This window comes from Amblyraja radiata, chromosome 1, assembly GCF_010909765.2.
Source record: "Amblyraja radiata isolate CabotCenter1 chromosome 1, sAmbRad1.1.pri, whole genome shotgun sequence".
Lineage (NCBI taxonomy): Eukaryota > Metazoa > Chordata > Chondrichthyes > Rajiformes > Rajidae > Amblyraja > Amblyraja radiata.
Genome location: NC_045956.1, coordinates 119,834,048 through 119,847,580, shown reverse-complemented (window position 1 = coordinate 119,847,580; position 13,533 = coordinate 119,834,048). Strand labels below are relative to the sequence as shown.

General features: G+C 43.8%; 1 protein-coding gene across 1 annotated transcript in view; it reads right to left on the bottom strand.

The window, feature by feature from the left end:
- adamts6 (ADAM metallopeptidase with thrombospondin type 1 motif 6) overlaps nucleotides 1-13,533 on the bottom strand; it is a 258,203-nt gene that overhangs the window by 22,388 nt on the left and 222,282 nt on the right. The window contains exon 20 of the mRNA XM_033029876.1: nucleotides 2,834-2,972. Coding sequence (XP_032885767.1) covers nucleotides 2,834-2,972 — 139 coding nt within the window. The remainder of the gene's footprint in view (nucleotides 1-2,833; nucleotides 2,973-13,533) is intronic.

Below are 13,533 nucleotides of genomic sequence, written 5' to 3'. Positions count from 1 at the left end.
TGAGGAAAAACATTTTCACACAATGAGAGTTGTGAATTTGTGGAATTCTCTGCCTTAGAAGGCAGTGAAGGCCGATTCACTGGATGCATTCAAAAGAGAGTTAGATAGAGCTCTTGGGGCTAGCGGAATCAAGGGGTATTGGGATGGCAGGAACGGGGTACTGCTTGTGGATGAATCACATTGAATGGCGGTGCTGGCTCAAAGGGCCGAATGGGCTACTCCCACTCCTATTGTCTGTGTATCTATGTAAAGCATGATTAGAAAGTCTGCAGATGACACTGAGATAGGTGGCATGATAGACAGAGAAGATGGTTATCAAAACCTGCAGCAGGACCTTGATCAGTTGGGCAAGTGGACCTAGGAATGGCTATTGAAGTTTAATGCTGATAAGTGCGAGGTGTTGCATTTTGGGAAGTCAAACCAGGGCAGGGCCTTTACACTGAATGGCAATGTCCTGGGGCATGTTGTAGAACTGAGGGAGCTAGAAGTACAGGTACATAGCTCGCTGAAAGTGACATCACAGGTAGACCGGATGGTACGGAAGGCTTTTGGTACTTTGGCCTTCATCACTCAGGGTAGTTGTTGAGTATAGAAGTTGGGACGTTATGTTGCAGTTGTACAAGACATTGGTGAGGTCGCATTTTAAGTATTGTGTTTAGTTTTGGTCACTTTGCTATATGAAGAATATTATTATGCTGAAAAAGTGTAGAGAGGATTTACAATGATATTACCAGGACTTGTGGGGTTAGGACTTTATTCCTTGGAGTGCAGGGGTTTGAGGGGTGATCTTATCGAAGTATAAAATCATGAGATAGGGCGAGATAGATAGGGTGAAAGCATAGAGTCAGAGGACATAAGTTTATGGTGAGAGAGGAAAGATTGAATAGAAAACCTTGAGGGCAATTTTTTCACTCAGAGGGCAGTGTGTACATGGAACAAGTTGCCAGAGGAGGTAGTTAAGGCAGGTTTATAACAGCATTTATAAACACGATAAGGACATGGATAGAAAAGGTTGAGAGGGATAAGGATCAAATTTGGGCAAATGGGCCTAGTTTAGATGGGGCATCATGGTCAGCAAGGACAAGCTGAGCCAAGGGCCTGTTTCTGTGCTATATTACTCTATGACTATGATTAAGCAGCTAAATTCCTGATTAATAACAAGCTAAATTTAGGGATAATTGCTTGTAAGAAATTTACTTTCACTCTCCCCAAAAATTAGCATAGTTATATTTTCCTTCAGCTTTAAACAGCATTACAATATTGATATTAATCTATCCCATAATATTTTGAATATTTTTATATTTCCAGATTGGTATTTATATTTTGCTATTTTTAAACAGTTATTTTACACTTATCAATAAATCAATGACTACAGAAATCCAATAATATACTATTGACTACAGAAATGCTGTAGTCAACCATTTATATCATCTTCCAGGAGTTCTGACAACCTTCTGCTGAAGCTCTTCACTAAGGAGGACAATGATCTTCCTGATATAATCATTTACTCCTGTATATCGGCGATCGTTTCACTGAACATCTCCGCTCAGTCCGCCTTAACCTACCTGATCTCCCAGTTGCTCAGCACTTTAACTCCCCCTCCCAATTCCAATCTGACCTTTCTGTCCTGGGCCTCCTCCATTGTCGGAGTGAGGCCCATCACATATTGGAGGAACAGCACCTCATATTTCACTTGGGTAGCTTACATCCCAGCGGTATGAACATTGACCTCTCTAACTTCAAGTAGCCCTTGCTTTCCCTTTCTCTCCATCCTCTCCCCCTTCCCAGTTCTCCTACCAGTCTTACTGCCTCCGACTACATTTTATCTCTGTCCCGCCCACTCCCCTGACATCAGTCTGAAGAAGGGTCTCAACACGAAACGTCACCCTTTCCTTCTCTCCAGAGATGCTGCCCGTCCCACTGAGTTACTCCAGCATTCTGAGTCTACCTTCCATTTAAACCAGCATGTGCAGTTCTTTCCAACACAGTAATCATTTACTGCTGTTTAGTGTCATTCATAAAGTTTTCCATTGGATTAAAATTGTACCGAGCTTGCTCGTGTGCTCCTAGTCCATCACAACTATACCCTTTGTCATAGAGATCACAGAGTTGTTGCCTCACAGCGCCAGAGTCGGGTTCAATCCTGATCTCGGGTGTTGCCTGCGTAGCATTTGTACATTATCCCTGTGATTACATGTAGATGGTTGTTCTGATTCCCTGCCACATCACCAAAATTGCATGGGTTGGTGGTTAAATTAGTCCATGTAAATTGTTCCGAGAGTGAAGGTAAGTGATAGAATCTGGGGGGAGTTGATGAAACTGCATCAGTGTAAATGGGTGGCTGATATGTCAGTGCGGACCTGGTAGACCAAATGGTGCATTTACTCCTGTATGTGTATGTGACTCTATATATTATCCAATCCAATAATATACTATTAACAACTCTTAAATTAGGTGGAAGCAGAGAGTGGGACTAATTGAGTAATCCCTTCACTGGATCAAATATGTTCCTTCATGACTAGAAACGTTAAGAAACCAAAACTTTGCAAACTGCATTATAATCTATATTTATATCTATATTTGGGAAAATGAATTCACAATGCATTTAAATATACCTTGAAAATGTTAAGAATCGGGGATTATCAATGCTTGTGCAGTATTAGTTTAGTTTAGACTAGACTAAACTAATCAGGGATTATCAATGCTTCTACAGTGTTAGTTTAGTTTAGACTAGACTAAACTAATCAGGGATTATCAATGCTTCTACAGTATTAGTTTAGTTTAGACTAGATTAAACTAATCAGGGATTATCAATGCTTCTACAGTACTCTACCTCCAGCGCAGGTGGCTGAGCATTCTGACCATGATAGATGATGCCAGGCAAATCCCACTTCTGTGTCACCACTACCAGTACGAGTGATTGGAACGTTAAACTTGTAGCGAATCCCCTGATTTGGCTCTTGTAGAAGTACCTGTACAAAACAAAACAGAGTTAGGTCATAAGGTCATAAGTGATAGGAGTAGACTTTGGCCATTCGGCACATCATGTCTACTCCATTATTCAATTATGGCTGATCTATCTCTCCCTCCTAACCCCATTCTCCTGCCTTCTCCCCACAACCTCGGACACCTGTACTAATCAAAAATCTATCTATCTCTGCCATAAAAATATCCAGACGGCCTCCACAGCCTTCTACTCCACGTCTTCAAATTCCTCCACATCTCCTTCTTAAAAGAATATCCTTTAATTCTGAGGCTATGATCTCTAGTCCTAGACTCTCCCACTAGTGGAAACATCCTCTCCACATCCACTCTATCCAAGCCTTTTACTATTCTGTATGTTTCAATGAGGTCCTCCCTCATTCTTCTAAACTCCAGTGAGTACAGGCCCAGTGCTGACAAATGCTCATTCATCATAGGTTAATCTACTCATTCCTGGGATCATTCTTGTAACCTCCTCTGGACTTTCTCCAGAGTCAGCACATCCTTCCTCAGATATGGTGCCCAAAATTGCTCGCAATATTCCAAGGGCAGCCTTTCCAACGCTTTATAGAGCCTCAGCATTACATCCCTGTTTTTGTATACAAGCCCTCTTGAAATAAATGCTAGCATTACATAGAAACATAGAAAATAGGTGCAGGAGTAGGCCATTCAGCCCTTCGAGCCAGCACCGCCATTCATTGTGATCATGGCTGATCGCCCCCCATCAATAACCCGTGCCTGCCTTCTCCCCATATCCCTTGACTCCACTAGCCCCTAGAGCTCTATCTAACTCTCTCTTAAATCCATCCAGTGATTTGGCCTCCACTGCCCTCTGTGGCAGGGAATTCCATAAGTTTGCTTTCTTTACTACCGATTCGACATGCAGATGCACTTTTGGGGAATCCTGCACCAGCATTAGCTTTGTATTTAGAACCCCGTTTAAAAGGTTCATGTACATATATTGCTGTACAAGAGTACATCATCATGTTATTCCATGTAACCTTTAACAAAATAACCTCATCATCTAAGGAAAAAGTATATATTTTTTGTTCTGTGCTAATTAAGTTCCTCTGTGCTAATTAATCTTAAGGATGCCAATGCCACTGGATTGGATACTTTATCTATATTTGCAAACCATTATTTTCAATGAGATTACCCAGTTAGGGGCTTGTAGTTGCTCAGGGCATTTAATGCAGTGGGTCATTAAGGGGACAGGTATATGCAAGAACCCCAATGAAAACGTACAGGACAAGATTAGCAAATGATGATACAAACATTAGTGGTTTTGCAGATAGTGAAGATGGTTGTGAAAGATTGCAGCAGGATCTGGATCAATTGGCCAGGTGGGCGGAGGAATGGTTGACAGAATTTAATACAGAAAAGTGTGAGGTGTTGCATTTTGGGACGCCGAACAAGGGTAGAACCTACACAGCAAATGGTAGGCCTCTGGATAGTGTTGTAGAGCAGAGGGATCAAGGAGTACAGGTGCATGGTTACTTGAAGGTCGAGTCGCAGGTAGATCAGGTGGTCAAAAAGACTTTTAGCACTTTGGCCTTCATCAGTATTGAGTATAGAAGTTAGGAGGTCATGTTACAGTTGTATAAGACGTTGGTGTATTTAGAATATTGTGTTCAGTTCTGTGCACCATGTTATAGGAAAGATATTGTCATGCTTGAAAGGGTTCAGAAAAGATTTACAAGGATGTTGCCAGGACTAGAGGGAGTGAGCTATAGGGAGAGGTTGAGTAGGCTGGGTCTCTATTCCATGGAGCGCAAGTGGATGAGGGGAGATCTTATAGAGGTATACAAAATCATGAGAGAAACAGATCAGGTAGATGCAGTCTTTTGCCCGGAGTAGGGGAATCGAGGACCAGAGGACATAGGTACAAGGTGAAGGGGAAAAGATTTAATAGGAATCCGAGGGGTACGTTTTTCACACAAAGGGTGGTGGGTGTATGGAACAAGCTGCTAGAGGAGGTAGTTGAGGCTGGGACTATCCCATCATTTAAGAAAGAGTTAGATAGGTACATGGATAGGACAGGTTTGGAGGGATATGGACCCAGCGCAGGCAAGTGGGAATAGTGTAGCTGGGACATTGTTGGCGGTGTGGGCGAGTTGGGCCGAAGGACCTGTTTCTACATTGTATCACTCTTTGACTCCAACCAGAAACTGATGGTTAAAACCAGTTATACCTGTTGTCTGCTTCTTTTTAATCATGTCTGGGTTTATAGAAGTGTGAGGGTGGACAAGTTTAGAATCCAACCCACCAAACTCATGAAAGAGTGGCAACGTCCAGTAGAATTCCACACGCAGGGAGCTTTTGGAAATAGCCATATTGATTCAAAAAACATTACTGAATTGTGAAAAAGAAAGGAAGAATTTGGGGATGGCATTCAGACAGTGGAAATGTGGGGGCACAAGTAGAAACAAGAAACATGCAAGGCTCTGGTGGAAGCCATCTGTGGACAGCCTCAGAGGGAGTATATATCAACAAAGTGATCAAAGCATCACGCTGCAAAAACAATCTGGTGGTCAAAATGGGAACTTTTAGTTTTCACATGGAGTGTTAGATGCCCAGCTTAAATGGTAAGCAAAATAGCCTCGAAGTTGGACTAAGCTCAACCTGGGGAGCAGTCCAGGAGCAACACATAATGGAATGTGGCTAGACTACGGACCTTGGGTTACATGTCTTACAAGTTCTGAAATATAGATGCCATGGGTGGCACCAGGTTCACATTAATAATTGCAGGGACTAAAGCAAGTTTGATAGGTCGGAATCTAGTCATGGGACTCGGGGGAATCTGGGCAAAACGAGGAACAGATAATCAGGTGGAAATGTGAACATTGGGCAGCAAAAGGTCCAATCCTGCTCCTTGTGATATAACATTAAATGTTATGAGCTTTAAAAATCTGAAGTAAAGGGATTTAATAGTAACACATACATGCATTTACTATTGCGCTTAGCAATTTAATTGGGTAAAGAATCAAACTTTTTCTCTTGTCAAAGAACAGCCATTGATAGGGGCAGCTTGAGCAGATTTGTTAATCTATCTATATAATATTAAAACTATGTGTGTGTGTGTGTGTGTGTGTTTCTGCCTGACTTCTGGGTGCCAGCCTTTGATTCGTTGCTACGCCAACACCAGAAGCAGAAACGCCCAGATTTTTTCCATTTCGGTAGAGATTTCACTTTTCATTCCAAGTATCCACTCCTGATTAAATTTAATCGTGTTTATGTACACATTTTTAATAAAAATCCTTCTCCCCCCCCCACTCACTCATTTTGTCGCCTTCTGCTGGCCAGCGACCATAACGGCTGCTGGCGCCCGCCTCTCGCCTCAAAGACGCCATTTAAAAACAGCCGCACTGCTGAGTGCTGCAATCTTATGTTCGGGAACGGCTTGAGTTGGAGGACCACGTCTCCCGTGGGGGCTACGGGTAGGGAACGGCTGCGTTGGGGGAGCAGACCCAACGGGTCTGCACTTGGTCTAGTATACCTATAAAAGTCTCATCTTATATGTATGTATGTGTGTGTGTGTGTGTGTGTGTGTGTGTGTGTGTGTGTGTGTGTGTGTGTGTGTGTGTGTGTGTGTGTGTGTGTGTGTGTGTGTGCGCGTTTGTGTTTTTTTACCTTCGACAAAACGCTAGCGTTGAAATTTTTGCAGATTATTACTCACATTAACCCGGTCGACGCAATAAACAGATTCCCTTCACATTCCATGCTATATTTCAAAAGTTATTGACGATTCAAGTTGAAAAAAAAAGGAAAAAACGGTTCACAGCGTTTTGCCAGAACTTTCCAATGATGATGTCACAATGCCACTCACAGTGCACCAATCACAATGGGCTCTCTAGCTGCCGTGTGCCACACCCCCACCTCTTCCCCGGGTTATTCACACCCCTCCCCCTTTCCCTCCTGCTATCTCAAAAAGGCAGCCAGGTTATTCACATACCAAGCCCCCCCCCGGGTTATTCACACACCAAGCCCCCCCCCCCCCCCCGGGTTATTCGCACCCCCCCACTGGTGGGAGGAAAGGGCTCCTCTGAATTCAAAGTGGTCACCTATGTGTAGAACTTCAGAAGATGGGCAAGGTCTTCAAGGAACATTTCCCCTCTGTTTTTACCACAGAGAAAGAAATGAAGATGAGGAAACTTGGAACAGTTAATGGAGATGTCTTGAGAACAGTCTCTATTATTATCGAGGAGGTGCTGGACATCTTACAATATATGATGGTTGATCAGACATATCCAAGGACACTGAAAAACTAGAGAGGAAATTGCAGGAGTCCTGGTTGAGCTATATGAATCAACATTTGTCATAGGCAAGGTGCCGAAAGATTGGGGGGTGGCTAATGTTGTACCTCTATTTAAGAAGGGCTCCAAAAGAAAATCTGGGAACTATAGACCAGTGAGCCCAACATCTGTGTTCAGCGAGAAGATTCTGATGGACAAGATATAAAAGCATTTGAATAGAGAGCGGTGCATTGGTGCGTATGTGGTGACGATGTCTCTGTTTAGAGCATATTGTACACCACTTTATACTGCACACCTGTGGTCAAACTACGGAAAGACAAGTTTGCATGGACTAAAGGTGGCCTATAATGATGCCATGAGAACACTGCTAAGGAAACCTAGATGGTTTAGTGCTAGTAACATGTTTGTGGCTGCAGGAGTCAGTATTTTAGAATAAATTCATTTGCAGGATAAATGACTAAAAATATAATTATCGTGGCCTTGTCAAACGTAAGGTTTAGCACTACACTCTACGAATCCCAGTTGCGGAGACACTGGTATCGCTGTCTCTTTGTGGGACACTTTTTATTCTGGATTTTAAATAATGTATTTTGTTTTTTTAAATATAATTTATAATGTTTTTATAAGTAATATACTAAGCTTTTAGTTTTTATAAGTAATATACTAAGATTTTATATGTATTTTAATGGTATTTTTATATGCAATGTAATTTATGTAATGCCGCCACCTGTCTGAACCCTGAGCCTGAAGTTTAATAATAATAATAATTAGTGCTAACCAGCATACTTTTGTAAGGAGAAGATTGAGTTGCGCAAATTTGACTATGTCTTTTTAAAGAAGAAACCAAGAAGGTTGACAGGCAGGGCCGTAGACATACGTCTACCTCAGTGTTTCCACTTTGAAGGAAATTACCTGAAATCCGGGAAATTATGGTAGTCTTCGGGTAATTTTAGGAAAATTAAATAATTTCGGGAAATTTCCGCATCCGGCCCACGAAGGGGTGTAAAGGTAATACATACAGCACTGCCGGTTTGGTGCACAAAGGTTTAAATAGCGCGCTGTCAGTTTAACGTGTGGGAATTTAAACAAAGAGCTGTCAGCTGCAGAGCTATGGGTTCTGAATATAGCGCTAACGGCTGCAGCGCTATGGGCTTTAAACATAGCGCTATGGCCACAGCACTATGGGTCACAGACTATTTGGGAAAATTTCCTTATAACAATCTTTGGAATTCTCTTTCTCAGTGGAAGTTGAGCCTTTGATTATGTAGAATAGAATAGAATAGAATGCCTTTTATTGTCATTCAAACAGCTTAGTTTGAACGAAATTGCATTTTCTACAGTCTTACAATACATCATAACCCAAGACCCACACTTAACGCAGTTTACACAAACATCCATCACAGTGAATCTCCAACACCTCCTCACTGTGATGGAAGGCAAAAGTCTTATCTCTTCCCTTTGTTCTTCTCCCGTGGTCCAGCAGTCCAACTGCAGCATCGAGGCGAACTGGGGCTCCCGATGTTAAAGCTCCCGATGTTAAGTCCCATGGCCGTTTAAGCCGCGCCGGGCGATGTTAGGCCCCGCTCCGAGTCCTTTAACCCCGCAATTCCAGCGGGGGAAATTGCCATTGCGGGAACTCCGATAAGCGGTCTCCCACCAGGGACCTGCGAGTTCCCGATGTTCCTGGCCACAGGGCCTGTGGCCGGAGCCTACGAGGCTCCGAAGTCGGGTCGCAGCCGCGCGCCACCACAGATCTTCCCACTCCGAAGACGGCCAGCTCCGCGATGTCAGGTTGGTTCCGGCCGGAGACCGCCGCCGGCTCCACAATGTTAGGCTCAACGACATCGGAGACCCGACGGGGAAAAAGTCGGGTCCTTGTACAGGGAAGAGACTAATGGTTTCCCCCATCCCACCCCCCACATATACACAGCTAAAGAAAAATAATAAAAACTAGAGTCAAGACATACATTTAGCAAGACAAAAACAAAAAAAAAGACAGATGGACTGTAGTCGAGCCGCTGCCGATAGGCGCTGCCACACCACATCACACCATTTTTCAGACAGTGGTAGAATTGGGAGAGGGGGAGGAAGAGAGGGAGGGAGAGAAGGAGGGAGAGAGGGAGAAGGAGGGAAAGTGGGAGGGAGCAAGGGAGTGAGCGAGGGAGGGAGGGAGAGAGGGAGGGACGATGAGAGGGAGAGAGGGAGGGAGAGAGGGAGGTTGAGAGTGAGGGAGGGATGGAGGGAGAGAGAGTGGGAGGGAGAGCGAGCAGAGACTGAGATACATGAGAGCAGGTTGAAAAAACAAAGACAACGAAAGCTGTTGGAAGCAATGAAAGCTGCCTGGCATAACACTACAAGTGAGTAACAGAAGCAGGCAGATACGGTGTAGTGACATAGATCGGTTTTGCCTTGTTCTTCTTTGTGTTGTTAACATGAGCCCATGGAAAAAATACAACAAAAGCGCGCGGAAGCATTTCGTAAAATTTCAGGAAAGTATCATCAAATTCCAGGAAATTTGGGATTCTATTTAAGGAAAACAAATTTGAGGTGTGGAAGCACTTCTACCTACACTTCAGCAAGCCCTCTAATAGGATTCTGCATGGTAGGCTGCTCTGGAAGGTTGGATCACAATGGATTCAGGGAGAGCAGGCTAAATTCAGGGCCCACTCACAGCCTGACCTCAGTCTGCAAAGACTGGGCCCTTCTACACCCACTCCTCCCCACTCACCACTTCACACATATTTAAAGCAAGACTCCAGTCTGAAAAGACTGGCCCATTTCCCACCCACCCCTCTCCAATCACCACTTCAGACCCAATTACCCACACCCTTCGTGCTGCACAACATCACCTCCATCATCAACAATAAAAATAGAGGAGGTGGAGATGCTGTTCAGAAGACAGAAAAGCCGGGAATCTCCAGGACCGGACAATGTGTCCCCCTCTAAAGTCAAGCTCTGTGCCGAACAACTGGCACCAGTCTACACAGACATTTTTAACCAGTCCCTGCAAACCTGTATTGTCCCTGCCTGCTTCAAAGTCTCCACTATTGTCACTGTACCCAAAAAGGCAAGGATTACTGGTCTTAATGACTGCAGGCCTGTCGCACTGACCTCTATAGTCATAAAGACCCTTGTGCTGGCCGACCAGAAAAATATCACAAACCCTCTGCAGTTTGCATATCGGGCCAATAGATCTGTGGTGACGCAGTCAACCTGGGCCTGCACTTCATCATCCAGCACCTAGACTGCCAGGGGACCTATGCAAGGATGTTGTTTGTTGATTTTAGCTCTGCATTCAACACCAATGTGCCAGAGCTACTACACTCCAAACTTTCCGAGTTGACTGTGCCTGAACCCCTCTGTCGGTGGATCACCAGTTTCCTGACAGACAGGAAACAACATGTGAGGTTGGGAAAGCACATCTCGGACCCGCAAACCCTCAGCATAGGAGCACCGTAAGGCTGCGTACTCTACCCTCTCCTTTACTCTCTCTACACCAATGACTGTACCTCCACTGACTCCTCTGTCAAGCTTCTCAAGTTTGTGGATGACACAAACCTGATTGAACTGATCCAGGATGGGGAGGAATCTGCCTACAGACAGGAAGTGTCACAGGATGGCGTCCTGGTGCCATCGCAACAACCTGGAGCTCAATGCTCTTAAGACAGTGGAGTTAATTGTAGACTTTAGGTGAGCTCCCCCTCCCCTCACCCCACTCACCATCAACAACACCATAGTCACATATGTTCCTGGGAACCATCATTTTAAGTTCCTGGGAACCATCATCTCCAAGGACCTTAAGTGGGGGGCTCCCATCGATTCCACAGTCAAAAAGGCACAACAGAGGACGTACTTCCTGCGGCAGCTGAGGAAGCACAATCTACCACAGGCAATGATGGTCCAATTCTATATGGCCATCGCAGTCTGTCCTCACCTTCACCATCATGGTCTGGTTTGGCTCAGTCACCAAGCACGACATCTGGAGGCTGCAGCGAATCGTCCGATCAGCTGAGAAGGTTATTGGTTGCAACCTTCCATCCATTGACAAACTGTACACTGCAAGGGCCAGGAAATGAGTGGGTAAGATCATCTCTGACCCCTCTCACCCTGGCCACAAACTCTATGAATCACTTCCCTCTGGAAGGCGATTCTGGACTGTCAAAACTGCAACAGATTTTTTTCCACGAGTAGTAGCTCTACTCAATAACCAAAAATCTGTAGCCTCCTTTTGCTCTGGTATTTTATTTAATTCACATTATTTAATCAATAATGTTTTATTATTCATATTTAATGTTTTATGTATCATTCTTAACTGTCACTGGATGTCATGTTGTCACTTGTGGGCAGAGTACCAAGACAAATTCCTTGTATGTGAATACTTGGCCAATAAACTTATTCATTCATTCATTTAAATGGATACAGAATTGGTTTCATAGTGGGATGCAGCAGGTAGACGGTTGCTATTTGTACTAGAGACATGTGACTAGTGGTGTGCTTCAGGAATTGGTACCGGCCCATTAGCTGTTTGTCATCTATGTCAACAATTTGAATGAGAATGTGCAAGGCACGATTAACAAGTTTTCGGATGATACTAAAATTGGTGGTATTGTAGACAGTGCAGATGGTTATCAAGAATCACAGTGCGATCTTGATAAGCCAGACAAGTGAGCCGAGGAATGGCTAATGGAGTTTTAATCCAACAAGTGTGAGGTGTTGTATTTTGGGAAATCAAACCTGGCTGGGTAGGACCTTTGCGGTGTACATAAGGGGCATGGGATGTTGTAGAGCAGAGGGATCCAGGTATACAATTACATAGTTCCCGAAAAATGCTGTCACGTGTAGCTTGGGTGGTGAAGAATGCTTTTGGTACATTGGCCTTTATCAGTCAGGAAATTGAGCAGAGAAATTGAGATGTTTTGTTACAGTTACACAAGATGTTGGAGAGTTCACACTTGGAGTATTGTTAGCAGTTTTGTCATCCTGTTGTAATAAATATGCCATTATGCGGGAAAACGTGTGGAAACAATTTATAGAGATGTTGCCAGGACTTGTGGGACTGAGCTATAGAGAAAGGTTCGGCAAGCTAGGATTTTATTCCTTCCATCAGTGTCGAAGCAGTGTTATTTTGTGGGCAGACTAACAAAGAGAAGGCTTACTACAATCTTCTGAGGGATAAGCAATAAAAGTGGCCTTGCCATGTTTGACCATTTACCAAGAATATTATTTTTAAATGGTGAACAACTATCACAGTATTAAAAGGTCACAATTACATCCCACCAAATGAATAAACTCCGTTACGGTAAAGTGTTGCAAGACCTGCTGACTAATATGTCCAAACTCCTAAATGTGCTCTGTGTGGATAAATCTCATACTTGGAACATGAATGTTTAAGGTTCTAATATGGGCATGAGTATATTTCCTTGGACAGATTCCAGCTCATATAATTTCAAATGAGTTGGGTGAGTAAATATGTAAATAAAGAAGATGTCTTTATGACCTTTCATTAATTCTTTGATCTGAATCATTAACTCGACCTGACCTGTCGCTTTTCAGAATATTTTCTATTTTTGTTTCAGATTTCCAACAACTATTGCATTTGTGTTATTTTCAAGATGATTTGTGTTTGGTAAGTTTTTATTTTGCAAGCAAGCATAGCCAGAATAACTGTGTGCTCCCAATGATGGCTTAGCATTTGATCTAGTGATGCATTCTCACTTGATGACTGTCATCACATTGTGTGCTAGTAAAACAAAAGAAAGAGGTTCTAGGCATCTACATAGAACATGGAGAGTTTTTCAAAAGCGAGTTATGCCCCTGTCCCACTTAGGAAACCTGAACGGAAACCTCTGGAGACCTTGCGCCCCACCCAAGGTTTCCGTGAGGTTCCCGGAGGTTCCGGCCACTCTCCCTAATGGTGGAAAGTGGTTTCCGCGTAGTCGAGGCTTCTTCTATGTTCCTGAGATTATTTTAAAAAAAACGAAACCGGCCTTGACTAAAAATAGGTTACCGTTTGGTCGAAGCCAGTGGAGTGGGGTTGCTATTTACTTACGGGCCGTCAAAGGCAATCTCCTTCGCTGACCGGCCATTTTGATTGGCTCATTGGAGTTTACAGCAAAGATCCTGTCGGATCTTTGGTTTTCAGGACCTGGAAGATCCGCCAGAAGGTAAAATGCCCGCTAACTTTATTAAACTTCTTAAAACTGTCTCCACTCCTTCTCCCCCCCGTTCTCTCCCCTTTTCCCCCCTTCTCTCTCCCCTTCTCCCCCCTTCTCTCTCCCCTTCTCTTCCCCTTTCTCTG